Raw genomic sequence first — 25,492 nt, 5'->3', positions numbered from 1 at the left:
GAGGTTGTGATGCTTTAGAGTCCTGTCCCTGAGGATTCCAACTCTAGTTGGTTTTCCAGTAAAGGAACAAACTGGACAAACCTTGACTTTTCATAGACCGTATTCTCTGGAATTATTTGATTATCTTTGTAGTAATGAAAGAAAATAAAATCCCAATTTGCTGAATGAAAGAACAACGAAAGAACAAACAAACAATAAAACCAAAACAAAATCCCCAAACTCAACATTAGATTTCTAGAGAGAGTAAAGAAATAATTATTTTTTAAAAATATTTGAAAGACTTCTAACTGAAGTCTAGTCCTTATGTCTTTTGATTTTTTTTAATTACAAAAAATTGATAACATTTATTTCCATAATGGTATATGGATGACATGATTTCATATGACCATGAATAATTGCTACTTTCTTCCTCAGGCTTCACATATTTCTACAAAGGAAAAGAGTACTGGAAATTCAATAACCAGATGCTCAGGGTGGAACCTGGCTATCCCAGATCCATCCTCAAGGATTTCATGGGTTGTGATGGACCAACAGACCGAGATAAAGACCGACACAGCCCTCAAGATGATGTTGACATTGTCATCAAACTGGACAACACAGCCAGCACTGTGAAAGCCATAGCCATCGTCATTCCCTGCATCCTGGCCTTGTGCCTCCTTGTCTTGGTTTACACTGTGTTCCAGTTCAAAAGGAAAGGAACACCCCGCCACATACTGTACTGCAAACGCTCTATGCAAGAGTGGGTGTGATGCAGGGTTTTGGTTTTTTCTCTTTCCCTCCCAGGAGTTTGTGGTAACTTGAGATTCAACACGAGAGCTGTTATGCAGTTTCCTAGCTAGGAGCGGGCATCTGTCAGTCTGAAACAAAGCTGATCTTTAAAACCCAGGGGGTTGCCTGTCCTGCGCATGAGTGGCGATTCGCTCAGCTGGGAAGCTTCCATGATACACAGTATCTGCTGTTTCTTCAGTCCTTTGTCTTTCTTTGTCATTCAATTCTAGGCCTTCCCTCTGCACGCTCAAAGCCCTATAAACTATCAGGATTAACTAACAAAGAGGAATAAAAATATCTCCAATGTTTCTACATTTTTCCCTTAAGGCCTGTTCCCCTTCGAAGAATTTTTTGCTGAAAGTAAATTTTTTTAGAGAAACACAACAACCAACAATGGAACTTTCAGGAAAGTGAGAAGACCCAAAACAGCTTTGTCTCCAAAGAGGATTGCTTTCTGTCTGCTACGGATAAAGTCCTAAACTCCTACTTCCAGTTTTGTCAGGTGGGAGGCTCGGATGACACGCAGGACTTCAGACTGTTCGGACAGCCATTTTCCAACAAACAAGGGGCCAAAATATCTGCAATATAGTAACAGCCTTAATACATTCATTTTGTGTTTTTTACAGCTGCTCTGGGCTATGTCCTTAATGTTTAAAACTCATATTCAATACTATATTCAAGCAGAACCTTTTTATTGGTTGGTTTGATTTCTGGTTGGTTTTCCTACATTATCTTTCCCAAGCTGTACCAAGCCAACTACTCCAGGCCTTTTATAGGTCTGTCAGGAGCACTCATTCCAAAGAATGGTAAAAAAGCAGTGTCTCTGAAGTGGATTTCAATGAACTAAAACAACAGACTATTGAGAGACTTGACACTGGTATTATATTGGTGGTGTAACCCTTTGAGAACTATTGCATCCAGTTTTCAGAGCCTGTTGGATGTTAACCTTGGTCATCATTAAATTACAGAATTGTGGTTGGGTAATACATGTTTCAAAAGAAAATCAGTTTTTTGAAACAGATTTCTTGCGACTGCATTTTTAATTACTTGCATTATTGATAGAAAAGCATTTGTAACATGAATAAAAAACAAAATATATTTACCAGCTACTTTCTTGTTAAAGGAACCAAAAGTATTTTAATAATTTCTATCAACTACCAAGAATTTTTCTGATCTGTAAACAATTTTATAGCTTAACCTCTTATCTTAAGCATCTTGGATTTCTCTCTTGAGACTGTGTTGCATGACAATTCGATTTGCCTCTGCAGAGGTAGAGTTACAGTTTCAAAAGAAGGCTAAGAAGATGACTCTGATAGTGCATGAGTATCCTCTGGTGTGTTACCCCTTTGCATGTTCATCATAGTTCTCAAAGGGTTAAAATTTCTGGCCTTCAGTCAAACGTGGTATCAACTGACAGAGCCAAGGGACCACCAAAACATTTTGTCATTCTGTGTAATTTGTGCTAACAGCAGTATTGTCATTTTCATGTGACCTGCAGAGCAGGTTTGTATCAATAATTTTTTCCTAGAGAAAAGTCAGCAACTGACAGACCTCTTTATTGATTTTAGGAGCTGCTTCTTGCAGTGATAGGCTTTACAGTCACTGGGCTGTGAACTTATTAAAGATGGTCAGAATGATGCACCCCAAAAGTCAGACACCTGGTTTTTTATGAAAGCCAGGTTTTGAGGGGAGTAGCTTTTGCAACAATGAACAGCTTGCCTTGAACTTGATTATTGACCTGTTGACTGTCATTACCAAGTAAAACATTGTCTTCTGTGAACAGCTTCACTGTCTGAATTTCCTTAAAGTGTACTGTCCTATGTCTTTGACCTTTAACTTGCAAACTGGCACAAACTGAAGGGAATCTGGTGTTGCAAATGAACTTAGATGAGTTTTATTTCTTGAAAGGCCTGATAGACATGATCCAAAATTTGAGAAAAAACATTGAAGTGTTTTAATAGGAGAGAAATGACATAGACTGAAATATTTATGGTAGGTCTGTAGAAAGGTATTTTGCTATGTATACATGCACACTCTAAAAATGAATTACGGCAGAAGTTAATTTTTATTTAACTTGAATACAATTTTCAGTATAAAAATATTATTTCTACAAATATCTAGTTATTAATGAAAAGGTATAGGAAAGTATTAAAATACTTGAAATGGCCAGTATGGGCTTTTACATAAAATGAGACTTTTATACTGCCTTCAACCAATTTCTTACTGGTTTCTTAATCCACATAACTGGATCACTTTTTAGAGAGTGTAGGTATATATGCATATATATTATGATTATTATTGTTTTGGTAATGGATAGCTTGACTGCCTTGAATTTATATTTATATTGAGCATAGCATGAAAAATAGTATGCCTTTTTTCAATTACATGATTTTATATTGATTTGAGGACTTATGAACACATGTGGCATGCTATAAAAAGCATTGCAAACTCATTTCTTAGAGCATAAACAGATATACATATGTATGGTTAACAAAAATGAAGATTAGAAAAAGATATAGTTTTACAACAAATATGCAATGCAGATGGCATTCTGGAGATGTTTTGTAGAAGTAGTGCATTCTGTAGGTAAGAAGTGCACCAGTATCAGCCCATAGCATAATTTAGCAAATCCAAGTCAGTTGTTGCTGAAAATATAGATTTATTGACAATTTTGTTGCACAGGATTTTTGCTGCAGATCAGCTCATTTGGTGAATTTGAAATTCTATGCTCTTTGTCATATTAAGATGTGTGTTTGTATACTTTTAAAAGTACACAAACGTGCACATACATAGACATGCACATTTTAATCCATTGAGAATTTTTTTTTCAACAAACTACTATAACTTATGTTTAGCTATAGACAGAACAAAATTATTGATGTTGCTGTTCCAATTTTTTTTCCCTTGGATAGTTGGAGGAAAATAATGAAAGAATTATTTATTCTGTATTTGCTTTTCCTCTACTGTAGGATAATTTTATTTTTTTTTAATCAGAACAGCATCTCATCAATTTTTTTATTCACTTGAACATTTCATTTCATTTTTGAAATATCTTTCATGGCAGCTTTAACTTTTTCTGCAACCGTTTCCCTGACAGTAATGAAGTGCTGAGCATGTTGACTGTTGTTCTTTGATAAGGTAACAAAAATATTTGTGTTTGGAGAATTTAACTGTAATTATGCAGGAAGGTAAGTGTGATAATTCTAGTGCTTGGTATATTGTACATGGTAGTTACATGAATACATAATAAGTTGATCATTGAATCTATTTTCTTTTACTTAAAAGTGCATATATGCTATATACAGAGACAGGGATAAAAAAATTATATTGGCATGTTTATGTCATGCAAAGCAAGATTGTGTCAATATTTCTGTTACAAACTCATGTTTTCAGTAGGTTGCAATGCAGTCATAAAGGTTTGCTTTAAGTAAAAGATGTAGGAGCATTTGTGTTCACTGTAATTTCCAAATACATATTGGCTAGTTTCAAATCATAGAATTTCAGAGTAAATTAGTGATGTTGCCTGATCTAATTTTGAATTCAAATTAGTAAAAGTTCTAAGACAATTTTTTTTTTTTTGAATAGTTGTTTCTCTACAAGGGCCTATAACTATTAGAATTAAGGAAAAGCAAATTGAAAATATTTTCAGGTCTGCAATCTGGGTTCCTTCTCATGTGCTGTGACTTTTTTAATAAACATTTCCATATTGCTATTGTCATGATCTGTATTTTGGAACAATACAAAACGGAATAGTCCTGTGTTAATCAGCTACAGACTATCAAGCTGACTACACAAGGTTGTGTATCTTCAGAGTATTATGGTCTGTATGATGCAGAAGGCCAGAGTAGATTATGGTAGTGTTTCCTTTGGCCTTTCAATATCTAAACCTATGGAAAGGTTATTGACTGTAGAAAAAAATAATTTTTATCAAAAAAAATTCAAAAATATGTAACTGTATATTTACTGGATAGGCTGGGATGGAGAGACTCAAATGGCTCCAAAGGAGCCCTTTCAAGTCTCCTGAATAAATGTAATACATATTTTATATATTCCTATGAACTTTTTTTCTTTTTCTTCTTTCAAAGTGGGAAAAGGGAGGGGATAATTAAAGAAAAAGATTTTTTAAGGCTAATTTTGTGAATTAAAATACATAAGCTAATAGATCCAAACATAAGGGGCAGACTTACACTTTTTCTTAGAAGCATACTTCACATCCCCAGTTGCTGGATCAAGACTCCCTTGCCATTAGCACTGTGGGTTAAGAATGGAGTGTAAGGCCTAATTTTTGAATTTTCAACTTTTTTTGGGGGGGTCTTTCTTTACAATCTAAATGTCAGTTACATGTAGTTTTTGGTACCAAATTATATAGAATCTAATTCTAGCTTGTTGGTTAGAAAACAGTGCATAGTCTAGGAAGTTGGTCTGCCTACTAGCAATGGAAGTACTACATTCCTTTTTTTTTTTTTTTTTTTTTTTGTTTGAACCATTGTTAGGACAAATCTTAAAACACACACATAGTAAACTGAACAGTGAATGTTCCAGGCACTGGATTTTTAAGGAAGCAGAAATGCAAGCTACCATGCCATTAGCAGCCTACTTTGGAAAGAGCATGAGTTGACTGGGTGGAGGAGCAAGGATATGACTGCAGGGGCTTGCTCTGTCCTGGCTCCCATATCTTCTTACAACACGGCCTAAGTTTCACCACAAATTGCAGAGGCGAAGGAAGCCATGCACCATGGCAGTGGGAGATGTGAAGCAGCCATAACAGAACAGTAGCTCCGGGTTTGCCTTTTGTTGTTGTCAAGACTGTCTCTGGACACCTCTGTTTCCAGAAGTATAAATAGATGACTGCAGGTCTATGAGTTATAAGGGAAATCATTACTATCAGCTGAGGAAGCAAATGTCACTGGCCAGCTATGCTGTAAATCAAATTATACTGTCTGGAAGCTGAGGAGCAAGTAACCTGTTATTCAGTACAATGATATACTTGTGATACTCCAGCACTGTAATGTTAGGCATGCTTCCTTAGCTCCCACTGCACAGACTGCAGAAAAACAGAGTGGTTCTCATGAGATAAGACCATTTAAACATATGTCAGTTACAAAACTGGGTGTAAATGAACCATGTGCTCATAAAATTAATCTCTGATATATGCATGTAATTAAATGAATTGTCTGCCACTAGTCTCATGAAAAATATGTAATGTGTGAGTCAAATCTCTCTAACCCATTCTTGTGGCTTGCCATCTGAGATGTCAGAGGCTGATGGGGAAGGACATTGTCATCAGTGCCATCAATGCTGAAAACATCTGGTAAACATCGAAAGCATACCATCACTTGTTGCAAACTGGCTCCATTTGAGAAATGATCTAAGGTAGCCTCAAATGTTAGGCAGCATAGATTTTCTTAAGATATGGAATTATTTTATAAATGAATGTATGTAAGTAGAAATGCCCAGTAATAATCAGAAGATCATATTTTGAAGGATCATCAGTGTGTGAGCACAGCAAGCATCTGTTCCTAAAATCTAAATGTATTTCAAGGAAGGATGTAGACAGCATTAAAGACAGGTCTTCTTTCCCACCATACATAAGTTTTACCATATAATCTAAAAATTATGGACAATTAATTAACATTTGTAATTGCAGCTGCCCATTTTGTCTTTAAAAGAGGACATTCTGTGAGTGGTGTCCATAAAGTATGTTGGCTTTGTGAGACGGCCTTAAGTATTATTCTGGTCTACCAAGAGTATAGATGAAATAAATTTTGATGCAGAGAAGACATAAATGAATAAAGGCTGATGTAAACTAACATGCTAAAGACAGTTTTTGTACTTGGATGTGTATGCAGCACAGTGCTACTTGCTGCCCCAGTAATACTTCATAAACAATAATCATTACACATGCCAGCTGCTTGTGGTGGCATGAAGCTTTCCAGTCACACAGTTTAATTTCTTCTGCTTCTGTAGAGTATCATTGTCCACAGATTATTATTATTATACCCACTACATAAAACAAGGTTTTCTGTTTAGTTAATAGTAATTTTTACCATATGAAATTGAATCATGTCCTTTTCATAACTACAACCTTAATCTTCTTGGAGTGGCATATCTTAATTCATAGCCTTTCCTGACTTTTTTTTTTCCTTTCATTCTTGCAGTAAAATATATACTGAATATTGTCTCCATCCTCAGGAATAATCCTGTTCATTCTGTGTCATGCATGTCTCTTGGATAACCCATTTACTAATCCCTCATTCCAGGAACTGGCTTTCTGGGAACTGGGATTAGTAACAGAATGGTGACATAAAATAACTTCCTAAGTACCTTCTTAGTCCTTAACAATATGACAATGGAGTTTGAGGAGTTTTTATTGAAGTATTGTGTTACTTACATGCTGGCAACAGAACAGTATAACTCTGCCAATCAGTGAATGTCCATACGGGTTCATCCCTTGCAGGGTTCTGTGTTGAGTTATAAAATAAGGTTTCTAATTCCTATTTCCATCCTGATGTCTTGGTATTTAACACCCAGTTTACATACACATTCATAGCTTTCATAGCTGTGCATAAACTATTCTGCCTTGTTGAAGCCAAGAGTACTTAGTGTCAGCAGGTAATCCATGTTAATAAGGTATAAAAATTTGCTTCCCTTACTATCATTTTGCAACCTTAAAGAAAAGAAGTTTTACCACAGTAACACTTTTTCCATTACTTTCCAAAGTGATGGTTTCTAATACTTTTTATCAACACTTAAAATTAGATGATATTAAATAGGTCTCAAAAGTACTGGTTTACAACTGATATATTGCAGGTAAATGCACAGCCTCATATTAGGGCATACAATGATTCTAAAGAGAGAAGAACATACTGTATGCACTTTGCTTGGCCATTGCCAGTGCTCACATACTGGTCACCTTCATATCTTCTGGGAACACTGTGTTGAAGTCAACTCAGCAATTTGTCTGCTTGGATATAAGTAGAATTATGTAGTTTAGGAAATGCTACCTGTGATGACATGCATTCAGAAGACATCATTAACAACCTACAGCACTGTTTTAAATGACCATGACAACTACAATTCATACCTTCAAGGCATAGCTGCAGCTTATAGCTACATGGTTGTGTTTTACCTCATATGATAATGTGCTATGAATTCTTGCCATGCATCACCAGGCAGATGAAAACAATTAAAAAGACCTCTCAGAATAGCTGTTGTCAATACTCACAGCTTACAGAAATAGCTGACATAGTTATACTCAACAAAATTTAGCCCTGAATAGGAATCCTGAATTGGAGGAATATGTGATGATGAAAATACTCTATTCGCAACTCTACCTCTACATCATCAAATAGGTAAAGCATTGTCAAGTGTATATATGTATGTATGTATGTGTGTGTATACATATACATATATATATATATGTATGTATATGTATATGTATATGTATACACAGACACATAGCATCTATCTTTACTGTGTTTCTAAAACATGCAGACATCACTTGTCAAATCACAGCATTGTCTTACTGTGTCTGGTTGAAAATCATTCTACAGGATAGATCAAGGTTCATGATCCTCCCTTTTCATCATCCAACAGATGCTACCACCTTCAGAGGAATGTGTACTGATAGCAGTGCTGTGATCACAGTGATGACAAATACAGTTTTAAATTAACACCCTGTTGAAGTCTTTATTAGGGGAAACTTAAACTAGTCATTAACTTTCTCTCTTTCCACAACTTCTAGGACCCACAGGAAAACCAACTAGGTCTTTTGGTCAAAGCCTACTTACAGACACAAGAAAAGTAGCATAGAACATTTCCATTTTTGATTACCAAAAGAAAATAGGAAAAGGAATGGAAACATTTTGACTTATAAATGCAAGTACAACACCAATTTATCAAAAGAGATGGAGACAAGGATCACTAATACCACTAAAATTTCATGTAAAAGAGATATTACCAAGAACTTAGTGATAGCTTAGAAAGTATTTTTGACCTCCAACAACAAAGATATCTGTTAGGCTTCAGAAAGTCCACTGAATTCTGTCTTTGGAGTCATAACCCACCAGATAGCAGTCAGTCAAAAAGCTTCTCAATATAGTTGGTCTAAACCTGACTGCAAATCTATTTGGTAATATATAGTACATTATTTATCTTGTGCAATCAAAATCTTTTGAGGTAGATTTAGTCAAACTAATATTAACCTGAATCTCTGTGCAAAAACTGGTCACAGTGAAATGTCCTCCTGTTTGTTCTCAAAAATTAGATCCAAGATGATTTGAAGAACTCCACCGGATAAAGTTCTGGAGGACAAGGAAGTCTTTAACTTCTACTAGTCTATATTACAGCCATATCTTTATTTCCACTATAGTCCTAAAGTATTTGATATGACAGAACTACTTTTATGACCATTGGATGGATCATCAAATTCTATTTCTATATGTAAAATGATAAATACAGTCAGACTTCTGATTTCCCTCCATACCCTTTTCTCACTGCACCTTGACATGTTTCCTTACTAATTAAGGCAATATTTAATTTTATATTCTCTCGGTAGGCATGTGGGAAATTACCTGTTCATTATAAAAATAAGCAAAATCAATTTTGTTGTCTATCTCATTTAACCATGTACGACTTTTTACACTTTGTCACTAGGAATTGCAGCTTTTTTGTGTCTACAATGAAGAGGTAGTACCTTCTCAAATCTCCCGTGAATATTGAGGAGCTTGATGTATATCTTTCACTGAATCTTGTTCATTGTCCAGTACTACAACACTGAGCTCTAACTTACAGCTGATTATTGAAGCCTTTGCCTTCTGTTGACATTGCCATCCTTAAATCTTTTATGAAAAAGGCATGGTACAGCCAGGGCTGATCATAATGCATTCTTTATTTGCATCTTGGAACTACTTGACTTGGCAGATGTACAATAGTGTAACAGCAAAGACCTACAATTTTTTACCATTTTTACCAGCCATTGCATACTATTTGTATGTATGGCTTATGACATCTCTGAAACATGAGCAGACTAGAAAACTGCATTTCAAAAGTCTGTGTTATTTTCAGTGGTTCCAGTTCTCATCTTTAAATTGTTCTCTTTTTCCTTTGCATTCTGATGCCTATAATCTGTGTCATGGTTATTCAGACAATTCAGACAAGGATTTTATGGCTGCACTCCTTCCTTGACCATGAGTCAGTTCATACACATACATCAATTACATCAATCTCCATACTGTTGTAGCATAATAGGCTAGCACTGTTGCATGGCAGAATGCTTTGCTACTATGTACTGTTTTCCAACTGATCCTAATTTTTTTTTTGTATCATATATAAAAAACTCTCTCTGTCATCTACTACTGAAGTTAATTCATTGCCCAGTTCAGACACAGCTTGCAGAGAAAGGTGCAGGTGTTTGACTTCTGAGGTTTGCTTTTTGTTATAAATGTTCCTATATGATCAGAAACTGTTTGAGGGATGCAGTGTCTTCTCCTTGCCAGTCCTGTGGTAGAATTGTTAGCAGTTAAAGCATGTGCAGCAATTTTGTCAGTCTGTAGTCAACTAGAGTTTGATATGGATATATACAAGAAGGGTAAATTGTTTTCCAAGCATCCTACACATATATTTTTCTCTTTATTAATAACATGCACCTTGCATTCTCTCCAGGTGCTGTATTCTTGAATCTATCAGAACTTGATTTCTTCCTCAGTACTGCTTGTTGAGTGTTATTTTAGCAGCTGATTCCATTTTCTGTTGTTGACATTCCTTCATCCCTGTAATTCCAACAGAAATTGTTCTGGTTCCAATATGCTAGCTAGAAGCTACTAAAATTCTGGTTCTGCCCACCAAGTGATTTGCTTATTTATCCTCCATGTCTGAGAAAGAGGAAATCAGCCTTTCATGCAGAGACAAGGGTGTTTGTGCAGTCGATAGGATAGCTCTGAGAGTTGTTTTATGCATAACATGACCCTAAAACTCACATATTGTTAAACATAAATCTTCAAGCTCTTTCTTTTCAACCACCCAACAGTTGTTCATTTATTTTTCAAAGCCTGACAAATAAGTCAGAATATGGATGTAATGATTTCTCTTGTGTGAAACAAATTTCTCATTTCTATTCCCTTTTCTCTGCATAGCTCCATATTCATTTCATGCCCATGTTCTGCTTATTAGGATGTGCATTAGTATCAAAATAACTGGAACATTTATTTGCTTTCTGCAACTGAATTTCATTTTATTATTGTTATTTTATTTTATTTTATTGGCTCACACAGCATTCTATACGGTAACCTTTTTATAACTGACATATGTTATTCCTTCAGGTAGCTTCTACTGACAAACACAAAGCTTGTTTGTGTGCAAATGCAAGGCTGACTAAATGGTGCTAAAGTGTATTATGACTGTCAGATATAATCAGGCAAAATTTTGTGGTGCTTAGACTGATTTTTTTCATTTATTTTATTGATCAATGCATTGAACAGTGTTTTATTATACACAAGTAGTCTTTTGTTAGTAAATCAAGACCTCATAGTGCATTGTTAAACTAAATGGGTTAATTAATCTATGTAACAGCTCACCAAGCTAATCTCTTTAACTCCTTATACTGTTGTGTCATTAAAGGTCAAGGGGTCGTGATAATAATCTCATTGCTGTAGACCATTAACATGACTGAACATTTTCAACAAATACTTATGTTTACAATGCTATAACCCTTTGACTGCTGCGGCAACCTTTAACCATCGAACGTCACACGCTAGAATCATCATTGTGGTTCTTGCCATGGCAATCAAAGAGTTAAGGGCTGTGCAGTGATTTGTTTTATATTTATTAATTTATATTTATTTTTTGTTTTCATTTCAGATGGGGGGAATTGGGGTGGGGCAGTTCTTGTCTGCTGTAAGTGTCTTAACCAAGGGAAGGGTTAAAATGGCTTTTTATACTATTGCATCTTATGTACTTACCATCCTTTCATTGTGTTGTAATTAAAAAAAAAATCTGTCAATAAATAAGAGAACAGAAAAAAATTTTCATAAAGGCATTGTGGTTTAATTGGTATATATTGCTGTAAGATTTATAGCTACTGTTCTTTAGATATTGTATAGCATTAAAGCCAAATTTAGCCTCAAAACAGGAATGCCTATGTATAATAACAGATAATGACAATTTGTAGATATATTATGGATGTGTCTGTCTATGACTGAGGTGAAGGAAACATTGTTTTTCCGATCAAGATAGAGTAGGAAAAACTAATTTGTATTGGAAAAGAGGTGGAATAAGTGACAGTGCACCTAATTCTGAAATGTCTGAGAGATTGCTGACACAGCCACTACAAAAAATGATGAGCAGGGGGCTGAATTCCCTCCTTTGTTATAGGTAACAAAACCACGACAAATTTAATGTAAAAAAATTTGAGTCTAATGATTCAAATTAGAAAAAATAGGCAAAGAGTAAACACAACAACAAAAAAAATTTCTTGAAATCAAACCACAGTAGAAGACCAGAAGACTAAGAGCAAAGTAAAGTTTTGTAAAACTAGCTGAGTTTTGCAAAGATCTGTGTTCTCTCATGTCAACAGCTATGTAATTCTTCTTAGGCTATAACGCATTATCGGTTTTCTACACCCATGCATACGTGTGGGCATAGGAAACCAAGAACAAGCTCAGTCTACTGGAAGAAAAACAAATATATTATTGTTTCAGTGTCCTTGCAAGAAAGACAGCAGTGCTTATAAGCTGATCCACGGCCTGAGGCCAAATTCAGGCTAAGCTACCTGAAGCTTTTCTCTTTTCCATTCTAAATCAGAGGTGCATGAGTAAAACCGAAATCACTGACTGCAGTTCTCAGCCATGAAAGAGGAAAAGGTCCCTGGCTGGTCCTTAACTACAAGTGACTGACAGGAAAAACACCAGTTCTAAATGAAATGGTTTGGGGAGTGTCTCTACCTCATCATCCTTGAGTTCATGGAAGTGCATTGTTCCTGAAGGATTTGATTTAAAACAATTACCAAGCTGATTCATGCTTTCTCAGTACCATTCACTTCGTAGATAAAGGTGATGCTACAGGCAGAAAACTGATTAGTAAACATCAGCAATCACAATTAACATATGAGAAATTTGGTGCAGTTTTTCAGATCTATTGCCATGCAGTTATGTGGGAGAAAATTAGATTTTTGTTTTAATGTTTGGGCCCAAAATCAAGGTTAGCTTCAAAAAGCTTTCCAATCAAGAAATAATTACTGTGTTAACTAGTTAGACAAAAAGGATTATGAATAACAGATATTCTTAATAACTGCTTGCCAACCACTTTCCTGTTGCTTGTCTGAATTATTAAAAATGGTAAACTCAATCAACTAAACATTTGGACTTGAATAGCTCTCAATGGAATTTAAGCTCATGAATATATTTGATATTACTTTCTTCAGGTCAAAACAGCATGCAATGGCATAGAGCATACTCATTTTCCACTCAAAATAAACTAAAAATAAAACAAACCAATATTTTATGGAACACTTACTGAGCCAAGTGGGAAAACTCTGGGCACTTACTATAAGGATTGCACTTTAATGAATATTAAACACTCGTAAAATCCACAATACATACGAGTCAAGCTGCCTTTTCTCTAAGTATGTTGGCAGTGTAGTGCTGGTGTTGGTAAAAATGAGTCTGTGTTGCTAAGGAGATTTTGCTATAAGATATGCAAATTTTAGGTGCACATTTGATCTGTGCTTCACTAGTATGAAAAGCTAGACCCTAATCAATGCCTAACCAGCGTTCCCTCAAGTCACTTTCAACCTGAAGGGAAGCGTACTTTGAGCATCTGCACAAACATCCAGAATGCAGAGTTTCCCCAAGACTTGTCAAAACCTTATTCTCTTACTTCAGTATGTGTCATACTGATTTGAACATATAGACTTTTTCACTTAAGTGCCTCTTTCCTCTTTCCCCCATAGGTTTTTAATTTATTTTTATATTTTAAATCTGAGATATTCAGTTTCAAGAGAATCCATGTATTTAGCTGTAAAGGAAAAGCTGCAAGCAAAAAACAAGCAAAAATAAAAGTATTTGGAAGTTATTTTCAATATATTTTTTTATTAGTATTTAATTTCTGAAAATTTTCCAGGCTGAAATAAATATCATTGCTACCACACCATTCAATATATTGATATGAAATTTGGCTTTCAACTTATTCATTCCTTTACAAGTTACTGCAAGAAACAACTCCTAAAGAGAATGCTTAATTTCCCAGATGTTTGTGTGAAATTAGTTTCATTAATAACCATATTGATTATCTTTCTTTATTTCTCAAGGATTCTTCTACTTAAAATGTTACTCTGAGGTGACATGTAGAGACATTCTTGTTATCCATGACTTGCTCAGTTGCTGTCTAATTGCTAGATGAGAGATTTACTGTGGAGTGCTTTTGTGTTGTCGTTCATAGATAATTCCTGCTTTGATTTTCAGCACCAGTCAAACATTCTCAGTATGACAAATCACAAGTGTGGCTGCACTCCTCTTGTTTCCACACCAGGAAGTTTTTATTCTGTCACAGTGGCCAGCTTCCCACTGCATGCCTTTGATCATACTGTGATTAAAGTAATATATTCAGTTTAAAACTATCCAGAAGAGTTTTTCTATTCATGTTGTACTTTTGTAATGAAATACTATATTATCTCTGAAGGACTAGTTTTACAAGGAAGATATGGAGTATCAAAATACTGTCACAGTGTCAAAAAACTTTGTTCTCAAATCTCTCCCAGGCCTGGCTTCCATGGCTGTCCACACTGAGTGTGCATTGCAGATTTTCCTTGGAGTGTGCTAGCAAGGCCTTTTAGGCATAAAACCTGTGTTTACTCTTGGGAGGCAGTTATTCCAGGAATCACAATGGTATAGTGGGTAAGATAGAATCATCCTTTCCATATGATCCCAGCAGGTAGAAGAATTTCAGGCATAAGGCATGTTCTCAAAATACTTCAATTCAAAAAGGAACAGAGCCTCACAGTTCATGAGAAGTTCAGTTCAGTTAGAACAATTATGAGTTTGTGAGTCCTGTTTAGTTATAATTGACAATGAGTCAGGGACTCTCTAGATTTAAAACTGTAGCAAACTCAGAGGTAAAACTTGACCTTCTCAATGGTCAGCTTAGTTTATCAGCAAAACAGTTTGGCATCAGAAACTTAAATGCCCATTACAAGTCTAGGAAAGGGAATAATTGCCCACTCATAGCTCCTAACCTGTGCCTTAAGTAATCACAACAGGGCTCTACCTGAATAACAGATTTGTGTCCTAGCTGAGGGCCTTTGGAAGTTGGTTCTTCTCTCCATTGAACAGACAGATACATTCAGCAGCTAATTTAAGGCACTTTCTCTTTAAAGGACACATAAGTTAAATCAATTGTATTCCTTTCACCCCTCATCCAGGAGAACAGAGATGCAGACAATAGAATAAATGCTGGGTACAGCAACACTCAGAGACTCACACGATGAAATTAAATGGGGTATGTCAGCACTTTCAGAAGTCACAGTACAAAGGAAATAAAAAGGAAAATGGAAAGGGACTTCAGTACATGCTTCTCTGTGGTTAAATAGGTGACATGAATTTGCACACCTGACTTTCCAATCACTGGACAGTGCCCAGTCAACAATCAAACCTGAGTATCCTGTTAGGTACAGTCCTTCATAAACTGCGCAGTGAATCCTTCCCACAGGCTGCAGTTCTCCATATACTGCTCCTTTGGGCATCTCTTCCACATAGTGCTCTCCTTCAGGAACAGGTTGCTCCAGGTTTGCTCCCCCATGGGGTCACAAGTCCTGTCTGCTTCAAACCCCTGGCAGTCCTCTCTTCGTGGGGCAACAGGTCCTGCCCGGTGCCTGCTCCAGTGCAGGCTTCCAAGGAGTGACAGCCTCCTTCAGGTACATCTGCCTGCTTGGAGTCCTCCACAAGCTGCAGGTGGACCTCTACTTCATCATGAACCTCCATGGGCTGCAGGAGCACAGCTGCTTCACCATGGTCTGCACCAGGGGCTGCAGGGGAATTTTTGCTCCAGTGCCTGAAGCACCTTCTCCCCTGCCCTCTTCACAGACCTTGGTGTATCCATAGTTTTTTTTCTCCCATATTATCACTCCCCCCTGTCTGCAGTTGCAGGGCTTTTTCCTCACCTTCTTAAATGCATTGTTCCAGAAGCACTAACACCATCACTGGTGGGCTCAACCTTGCCCAGCAGCAGGTCCATCTTGGAGCCAGCAGCAATTGGCTCTGTTGGACATGGGAGAACCTTCTGTTGGCTCCTCAGAGGAGCCACCCCTGTAGTCCCCTGCTACCAAGACCTGGCCAGGCAAACACAATACAACCCTTCTTGATTTATTTTGTTTAAGTCAGCTAAAACTCAGCTATAATTACATCACCCATCACCTGTACCTGTTACTTAAATGCTGGCTTATGTCATGCTCGTCAAACTTGTTACAGCACTCAGGTCTTTCAGAGGATGAAGGAACAGGTAAATGAGTACACAGAGAAGGTTAATAATTTTATAAAATAATGGAAATGAGGTAAAAATAAACAATTTGTGAAAAAATGAGAAAAGCAAAAAGACCAGAGTATTTAACAATAACAGTTCTGAACTGTGTTTTATACTCTATGGAAATTAATTTTGACAAGGAATTTCTAATTATTTAACTTTTGGGGAAATCTGGACCATGAGCATTTTTCTGGCTATATTACTTATAAAGCCCAGGAACAATCAGCAGTTAAAGAAGAAGCAGAGAAATAAATCCAGATCAACAGTACTGGGATAGTATAAAACTACATGTGAGATGTTTTCTCAAATCTTTTAATGTGGAAGGGACATTACCTAATGCTGTAAAGTCCTGGTGACCGCTGAAACTCCAAACAAGGAATTGTAATCTCATTTAAATTTTAATTAAAATAATTGAGCCTAAGTGGCTCAGAGAGATGAGAATTTGAAAGTTCTGAAGATTAAATTATTCTTTTGATGGGTCAGGCTACATGGCACTGTGCAGTGGATATGCCTCTGTTGATGAGGACTGCAGGAACATTTCCTTGGGGGACAAAAACTTCCGCTTCACTTCTCCCAGCTCTCTCCAAATTACACTGACACAATCATATGCCTCTGTTTATCTCAGAAGCTCTACAGTTCATGCAGAGCTTTCTTCTTTATACACAAAAGTAATTATTTTAGCCTTGGTAATCTTATTCCCTTGAGATGCTTTTCCTCCATAATTTTTACCTGGGTGATTGTAGCAGTTAGACCCTAACTGCAGCCTGGCAACCTCAGGAGTTCTTGATTTTTTCCATCTGCTTAGAACATAAAGTAGTTTTGCAGCTACTTTGGTAGTCTGGTGGCTAGAATAAGAAAGATACCTACGTCATAGCAACACTAGCCTAAATGGAATAATATTCATTTTCCCAGGACAGTTACACTGTTTTTTTGACCTTTGGTGAATCATGTAATCACCACTAGCCAGCTGTTTCAACACTGCATTGAGATGAGCAGAATCACCAATAGTGTGACTAAGCACTCCATACACAGCACCAAAAATATGATTCATAATTGTGAACCTGTTGAGCAAGGTGACACTTAAGCTTACTCTTAAGAAGCACTGGAGAAGGAGGACAGTGCAACTCTGGCCCTACTCTTCTTACACAGCTGGAGCTCTGAGTCATCATCAATTGATGAACTGGTAAATTTCACATTTGTAGATGGCTGGCTCATTCAAGCATTCTCCCTGGGGTCTGGAGACTTCTAGACTCCAAAGCTCCTCAGCTCAAGGGAGTTCATCTATTCTTAGGAATTGGATGGCTTCCATTATCTCACTCTCCTTTATGTTTAAAAAGAGAAAATTTAGATTTTTAGTTTTGTGAGAGTTTTGCCTTTCATGTACTTAACTCAAAGAGAGAAGAAGGATTTGAGCTACTCTATTTCTTCAGTGTTTCTCAGTATAGTTTTTATTTCAGCCTTCATTTAGGAAATAGTATGGCAACTGGTGTGAATCTGATTCTTAACTGCCTCTCCAGTCAATGCAGAAGGACTTTAGACACTAGTTTGGTATGAAAACAAAGCCTCTTTGCCCTGGATGTCTTCAGTTGGGCCACTACTAAATTCTGTGTTTCCTCACATTCTTAACATTGCATCTGTCACAGCAAATTCTTTCTCAGCAGGACATGTTGGCTGGTCCCTTCTCAGGGACCTCTGGTGTCTTACAGAACAGGCACAGTATGTGCTGCAAGTGTCCAGGTGCTGGTAGAACAGCTACAGGGTGGCCTCTGTGAGGAGAGGCCAGAGCTGCTCCATGCTGCACACACTCATTCCCTGTCAGCTCCAACAGACCCTGTGATGGGCACAGCTGAGCCTCTCAACAAAGCTGGTGGCACCTCTGGGAGAATGGGTGAAAATACCGTGCATGCAGTGAGGAGTGAGCTAAAAAGAGATGAGAAGCATCCCTGCAGTCACCAGGGTCAGAGAAGGAGGAAGGGCAGATGGTGCTCTAGGTGTGGAGCAGAGATTCCCCAGTAATCTGTGCAAGAGAACACAGTGGACCAAATGTGGACAATGTGCTCATGGAGGAATCTAATCTGGGGCAGGCTCACTCTGAAGGACTGGAACTTTTGCAGAGAACCCACAATGGAGCAGGGAACAAGTGTGAGGAGGAAGGGTCTGTAGACACAAGTTGTTTCAGACTAACCATGATGCCTGTCTCCTATTCACCTGCCCTGAACAAGGAGGAGAAATGTAGAAGAGTCAGGAATGTAGGAGTGAAGTCAAGCCTGGGAAAAGGAAAGGGTGATGAGAAGGCCATGGTTTAATCTGTCTCTGTTTTTCAACTATCTAAACTTATCTTAACTGTCAATAAATTAAAGTCATTTCTCAGCACACTCTGTTTGCTGATGACAATTATTGCTTACTGGTCTTCCTGTCCTTATCTCAATGAATGAGGCTTTCCAATCTACCTGCTGCCTCTGTACTGGGGGCAAGAGGCTGTGAGTAAGCAGCTAGGCAAGGATACTCCTGCAGCTATTCTTTAAGTTCATTTCACTTAATTTAATGGTATACTGGGCACTGCTTCACTCCTGTGGACATGCAAAATTCTGCATCTGGCTTAAAAATGGAAGACCATAAAGAAGTCAGACTGTCTTCCTGGATCTGGTTGCCATAGTGTCATGAGCTGAAATATCAGTATGTTACAGAGTAGTTGGTGGGATTATAAGTATCAAATTTCTGCTGTATTTTGTTTAAGTTTTCTGAAGGAATTGAAAACAAATTAACTGATTTATGAATTGTGTTGACTCATATCTTTCTAAAACTGCCTCATGACTAGAAGTGATTTTTTAGAGACCTTTGTAAAAAATCAAGAAAATTGCAGCCAAGTACACTGCCCTAGAGCAAAATTACCTTAGGAGAAAGATTTGTAAACACAGGGATAAAAATAATATATGAGAGTTGAATTAGGATTACTTTAGTAACAGAATAATCTGTTAAGAGTTCTCGAAAAAAGTAAATAATGCAAATCAAGTTGATACACTTCTCTGGATTTCCAAAAGGCATTTTGTAAGATCCTTCTCCAAACACTCTTAAAGAAATTTAGTTGTGACAGCAAAAGAGTTAAGGTTTTCAGATGGATGAGCAAGTTATTAAGCTAGAAGAAGTAAAAGAAAGCATTTTTACCTAGTTTCTAAAATAGAGACATCATAAATAAAATAATAGTCTCTCTCATCATAATAAATAAAAGTCTCTGACAAGATTTTTATTCACAATACTCATAAATAATGAGGAAAAATTGTGTGAGAAGGTTTGATACTAACTAATAAAGACAAGGAATGAGTGTTAATTAAAAATAAAATCTGAATAATAGTAAGGAAATGAAATACTACATATATGAAATTATGTACAAGGGAAACACATATGAAAAATATAAAACTCCTATATATAATTATGTTGTATGAGGCAAGTATTAGTATTTGAAAAAAGCTCTTAGGAATATGAGAGAGAAATCTGTGAAAGTGATACTTCAGTACACTCTGGCAGTAAAGAAAAGTGAATGTTAGAAGCTGTTAGAAATGGAATAGTAGACAAAAAGACCCAAAATAGCAAAAAATCATTTTGCTGCTGTATAAATCCATTACACGCCTTCATCTCAAATTCTGTTTGAAATTCTGCCTCCATTCCTCCTCTTGAATGGTACAATTTGTGTAGTAGCAAAGTAATAATATTCTATATTATTCTGTGTTTGGATAAAGACTACAAGAATGAGCAAAGTTATCAGAGTTGTTTCATATGACTATGTATGAAGGATGACTTTTCAAACAAGATAGCTGAGGGGAAACACAGAAATGGTCTGAAAAACTGAATTATATGAATAAGTCTACAGTGAGCACTTTTCCACTGACTTACTTACTCTGTAAGTGATTCAAATGAAGCAGGTGGTAGGCTTTAAGCTAGCCAAAGTAGATTCTTTACACAGCACACAGGTAAGGTGCTCACCTGCTTGTTATAAATTACAATAGACACTAAAAGTTAACATGTACTCAACAAATGAATTGATAAATGCAAAGACACCAAACCTCTTTGGAGTAATGCAGAAGAAACCCACCACCATAGGCACAGGGAGTACTCCAGACAGCACATGTCAAAATGTAGGGCTGCTGAAAAGCATAGAATAATGCAAATTTAAAGCAGTGTCTGGGAGGAAGTGGCTCAGGATACTAGACTAGATCCCTTATTGTCATTTATGTGTTTAAATATCAAGTTTGTAAACAAGCAGCGTTTGCTCAGTGAGGAGTAAGCTACCAAGCTTCCCACTGTTTTTGGTAAATGAAAATTCAAATGGAAGTGTGAAAGACCTGCATTTACCGAATTCTGTATTTCATATCAACACATACATAAGTAGATATACTTAATGTCAATATTTAAATGGGGTAAGTGAATGTAATACTTTGCTGTGTCTTCACTGAAACCAGACATAATGATAATCAACCACTTGGGGGATGATGAGTTTTGGGATAATGATCATGAAAATACGTTTTTGAAAGTTATTATAACAGTAATTTTCACCATTAGAAATTGAATTTTAAACAGAAGAAGGCCTAAACTGAGACAAGTATTTGTGTGTGTCATGGTATGACGGTCTCCCTTTTAAAGATCTTTACATTGTCAAGATTTATATTGCTACTGCATGTTGCTACTTAATGTGACTGATGAAAAAACTGACTTGTCACACTGAGGGCAGCTGAGTAATCTTTATTAAAAACTAAATATTAATTTCTGGAATAATCGAAATTTATCTTTTGTCTCCCTAACACATTAAGTTAATCAGTATAATTCTATGTGCTCATCTCCGCTGTGAAAAGTGCATGTGCATGGCTCAGAGTCATGTTGAGGGTCAGTGAAAAGCAGTGTCCCTCAGGGGTTTGTACTGGGACCAGTGTTATTTGGCATCTTCATTAATGGCATAGACAAGCACCCTCAGTAAATTTGCAGATGAGCACAGTGATGCAGTTGACAGACCTGAAAGATAGGATGCCATCCAGAGGGACCTAAACAAGCTCAAGAAATGGGAGAGTGGGAAATACTTGAGGTTGAAGAGGACTTGGTGCTGCACCGGTGTTGGAGTTGTGGTATCAACACAGGCTCAAGACCAAGCCATCTCAGAAAGAATTTTTGGGTGCTGGTGGCTGAGAGGCTGGACATGACCCAGCAATGTGCTCTTGCATCCCAGAAAGCCAAGTGTGTCCTTGGCTCCATCCAAAGCAGCAGGGGCAGCAGGCAGAAGGAGGGGATTCTGCCCCTCTGCTCTGCTCTGGTGAGACCCCACCTGCAGGGCTGCATCAGCTCTGGGGTCCCAGCACAGAAAGGACATTGACCTGTTGGAGAGAGTCCATAGGAAGGCCACCAAGATGCTGAGAGGGATGGATGGAGTAACTGTGAGAAAAGGCTGAGAAAATTGAGATTGTCCAGCCTGTAAAGAGAAGGCTTTGGGGTGACCTGATTGCAGCCTTCCAGTACTGAAGAGAGCCTAAGGAAAAATACAGAGAGCCTGCTTACATGTAGTGACAGAGAGAGAGAGAAAGTGTAGGTTTAGATTAGATATTATGAAGAAATTCTTTAAAGGTGGTGAAGCATTGGAAGTAGATGCCCAGAGAAGCTGTGGATGCCCCATATCTGGAGGTGTTCAAGGTCACTTTGGATGGAGCTCTGACAATCACACACACACACACACACACACACACACACACACATATACAAGCAGGAAAGTTAAGAAAAAAACAATGTACCTGAGGTACAGTTTGCAATGAATTAGTTATTTGTCATAGTTTCTCAAGACAAGGAAAAATACTTTTCTGAAGGTCAAAGAAAATCAACATAAGTGATATAGTATGTGACTACCAGTGACAGTAGTACGTGATTAAGTAGGACTTTTACAGATGGCTTTCTCAAAGACTATCACTATAATAATAAATTTAAAAGTAGAATTTCACTGATTTTAATAGACTTAATAGCACTTAATGGATTTTATAATGCTGATAAGTTTTGACCACCATGTGGTATTTTAGTGGCCCTTGTGAGCAAACAAGGTAACACAGGTAAATTTTGCCTTGTAATTTTGCACTAGGATTTCTGCAGCACTTGCCTCCATAGTTAACAGCTGCTCTTTAACAATTTTGGATAAAACAAATAGACAATTTACAAGGCAAAGCCAGGATGTGAGTTTTTAGTCCTAAAAGAATTAAATTTTTCAATGAAACTGAAAGTCTTTCCCTCTCTGAAAACTAAAAGTTTGTTGTGGTGTTTCATATATTTGCCAGTGTTTTGAAAGAGGCCAAGGAAAAGAGATTTTGTCAGCAACCTACATATTACTTCTATAGATACAAAATAGAAAACCAGCAAAAATCCAAACAGAATGGGGAAAACTAACTGACAAAAGAAATAGTACTAACATTATTTCCCCTCTGTCACCATTTCCTTTCCATTCAATACACTGGAAAGATAAAAAGAAATGGGTTCTTTATCAATAACACTTGGACATGAATTTTTGATACATAACAGGAAACATATTGCACTGTATGTGTACAGGACTAAATTGATACCACAGCTTAGATTTTCCTCTGGGCATTTTTGTGGACAAGAAAGGATCTTTTCCCTTTTACTTGGACAATTCTGTATCAGAACTGCATTTCAGCTACTTTAAGTGATACAGAATAATGAATTAAAATATGATTCATAAAATTGAGGTACAGCAATTATGTCTCCTGAGATTATTTTGTACTAAGCTAAAACTATCATGTTGTGTTTTCAAGTTGATTATGTTAGCATCCCTAATTCTTCAAGAATGTTTCCTTCTTTCTTCACTGTATCTGCAAACTACAAATTTAAAATTGCTAAATGTATTGTAAACATTACTAAAAGACAGCAACAAATGGCATAGCAATCTCTCTGGCTTGAGAGATGCAAAATAGAAAGATTATCAGCAGAAGGACTCTCCTATTTGTCAACTTCTCTCTCATCTCAGGGTTGTGCTGCAAACTACATTAGATGAAAAAGAAATTGTTGACTAGAGGCAGAGTGGACAGCTGTCTGCATTTACTTTTTTCTTAGTACTACTGTTGGGGGAAGGATGTAAGAAGTTGATGTAAGAAGTTCAATTTTGTTTTCTATTCATGGCCTGTGAACCTAACCCTGGGAATGAAAGTTATGAAAAGCAACAGGATGAGGCTACTTGTGAGAAACAGAGGAGACAAAGGTGGTCCTGGGCTCCAGTTTTCATAATATGGCACTTTGTTCCACTGCTGGGGGTGTCCATGAAGCGCCGTGCTGCTAAGTCCACGCAGAGCCCCAGTGCCACAGAGCCAGAATTATTGCTGATCTTTCCTCTCCAAAGTATCTCCTCTCACCAAAAATGTTTTCACATTTCTTAAACTACTTTTAGAGTTGGCTCTTCTTATTGAAAAGTTCCTTGATAATTCCCTGGTTACTGTTCAACCTGTTTGCTCGTCATCATCCTTGCTACCTTGCTCTTTCTGGGGTGAAATGCACTCTTGGGCAGTGTTGGGAGCCCCTCACCACATATGTTGGTATACCAAAGTTCATGTCTGGTCACCTGACCTTTTGGCAATGTGAGCATCCCTGTGACCAGCCCAAGAGCTGATATCTCTTACAACTGATTTGAAACCAAATTTGAACACACTTCTTTCCTCAGCCACTCATAGCATTAAGATTTTGATAAAAAAACATTAAAAAAAGAAATACATTTGGAAGAAATATTTTATGTATATTGATATTTAAAGCAGTAATATACAGCTAATACTTAGGGTTGAGTAGAATAACTGAATGCTTTCCCTATATACACTTTTTTTTTGATGTCTTGCAACAAACATGGAAATATTTTGTGTTCCTAGTAAACTTCAATTTAAATATTTTATTCAAACAAAATTATGCAGTCAATGAATCTGCTTTTGTAAAGTACATGCAAAATAATTTTCCTTCATATTCTGCATTAATTTGGGATTTTTTGGAACCTAGAAGTGTCTGGGTCTCTAAAAATCATCATAAATTTGACAGTGACACATTTAGTCTAACTTCCCCTGTTGGAACGTCCTCTGTTAGCAAACATCATCTAAGTCTTCCTAGAGCATACACCTTTGAGTTTAAAAATGTGTGTTTTCAGTCCCACTGGAACACGGAACAAAGACCTCCTTTCACTTGGATGCTCTTGAAAGATGTTTTAGTTCTTCCATCAACACTGTGAGTAGCCAGAACATGTAGCCAAAAACTTTTTCCTGCGCCTCTTGGCAGCAGGATAGAGATCCTAACGAACCTATTATCAGTAAACACAGTCTTTATTTTCAGGTTTTTTTCAGGCTGTGGGACGGGGACATTACTTGATGAGATGTCAGTTGTGCATATGAATGCACCAGTGTTCTTCCACTGAAAAGAATAATTTTGTCGTTAAAAAGGGATATTTCTCAGTCTGTGCTTCAGAGCTGAATCTATAAACTGAAGGCTCCATGACAGAAGTAAAGTTGAAAGAATTTAAATTATATTTTTATGCAATTTGTCATTTTAAGACAACCCTATACAGAAAAGATTCTGTAACATAAAGGTTGAGTCTAATTCCAACATAAATTTCTGTAAACTAAAATTCTCACACATCCTTATGACTATTTTGGACACCTTTTCCTATATTCCAGAGGGAGAATTTTGCTTGAGGATATATGACTTTATTAAAATCCTAAAGAGGAATTTATGCAGTTCTAAATCCGCTAAAATAACTTCAAGTGTTTCAGGCAGATGTACACACCCTGAAACTGATTTGGAGAGATATTACAGTAAAGATCTTGGAATTGTATATACTAGTATGATTTTTTTTAATGTTGGCATTTTTACATTCTCAGTTCATTCACTTATTTTCAAATATTAGTTATAGTAATATGAAATCTTTTCCATGCTAACTTAGCTCAGTGCTGGAAGGTTTAATTGAATGAATAGGCATGAAAAACACTAAAGCTAGGGTCCAGATTTTAGTTTAGGAAAACTGTTTTACAAATGCTGAATCGTACTTCCAGCAAGGAAAAGATGTGCAGCAAAACTTTAGTTTCCTAAGGATGTCATAATTCAGATACTGCCAGATGAGAAGTAGCTCAATGAAAAGGTCTTCCACTTCTTCTAAGTGTTCTGTTCTCAGGAACTAAATTTACCTATAAAAGCCAGTGAGTGACTA

At 36.8% G+C, this 25,492-nt stretch overlaps 1 protein-coding gene across 1 annotated transcript in view; it reads left to right on the top strand.

Annotated features, from left to right (window-relative positions):
• The window catches only part of MMP16 (matrix metallopeptidase 16), a 164,398-nt gene extending 159,922 nt beyond the window's left edge, over window positions 1–4,476 (top strand). Inside the window, exon 10 of the mRNA XM_050971846.1 lies at window positions 415–4,476. Coding sequence (XP_050827803.1) covers window positions 415–749 — 335 coding nt within the window. The 3' untranslated portion in view covers window positions 750–4,476. The remainder of the gene's footprint in view (window positions 1–414) is intronic.
• Window positions 4,477–25,492: the final 21,016 nt, after the last annotated feature.

This window comes from Serinus canaria, chromosome 2 (assembly GCF_022539315.1).
Source record: "Serinus canaria isolate serCan28SL12 chromosome 2, serCan2020, whole genome shotgun sequence".
Classification (NCBI taxonomy): Eukaryota; Metazoa; Chordata; class Aves; order Passeriformes; family Fringillidae; genus Serinus; species Serinus canaria.
Note: the sequence above shows the minus strand (reverse complement) of the source record. Positions and strands in the feature narration are given on the sequence as shown.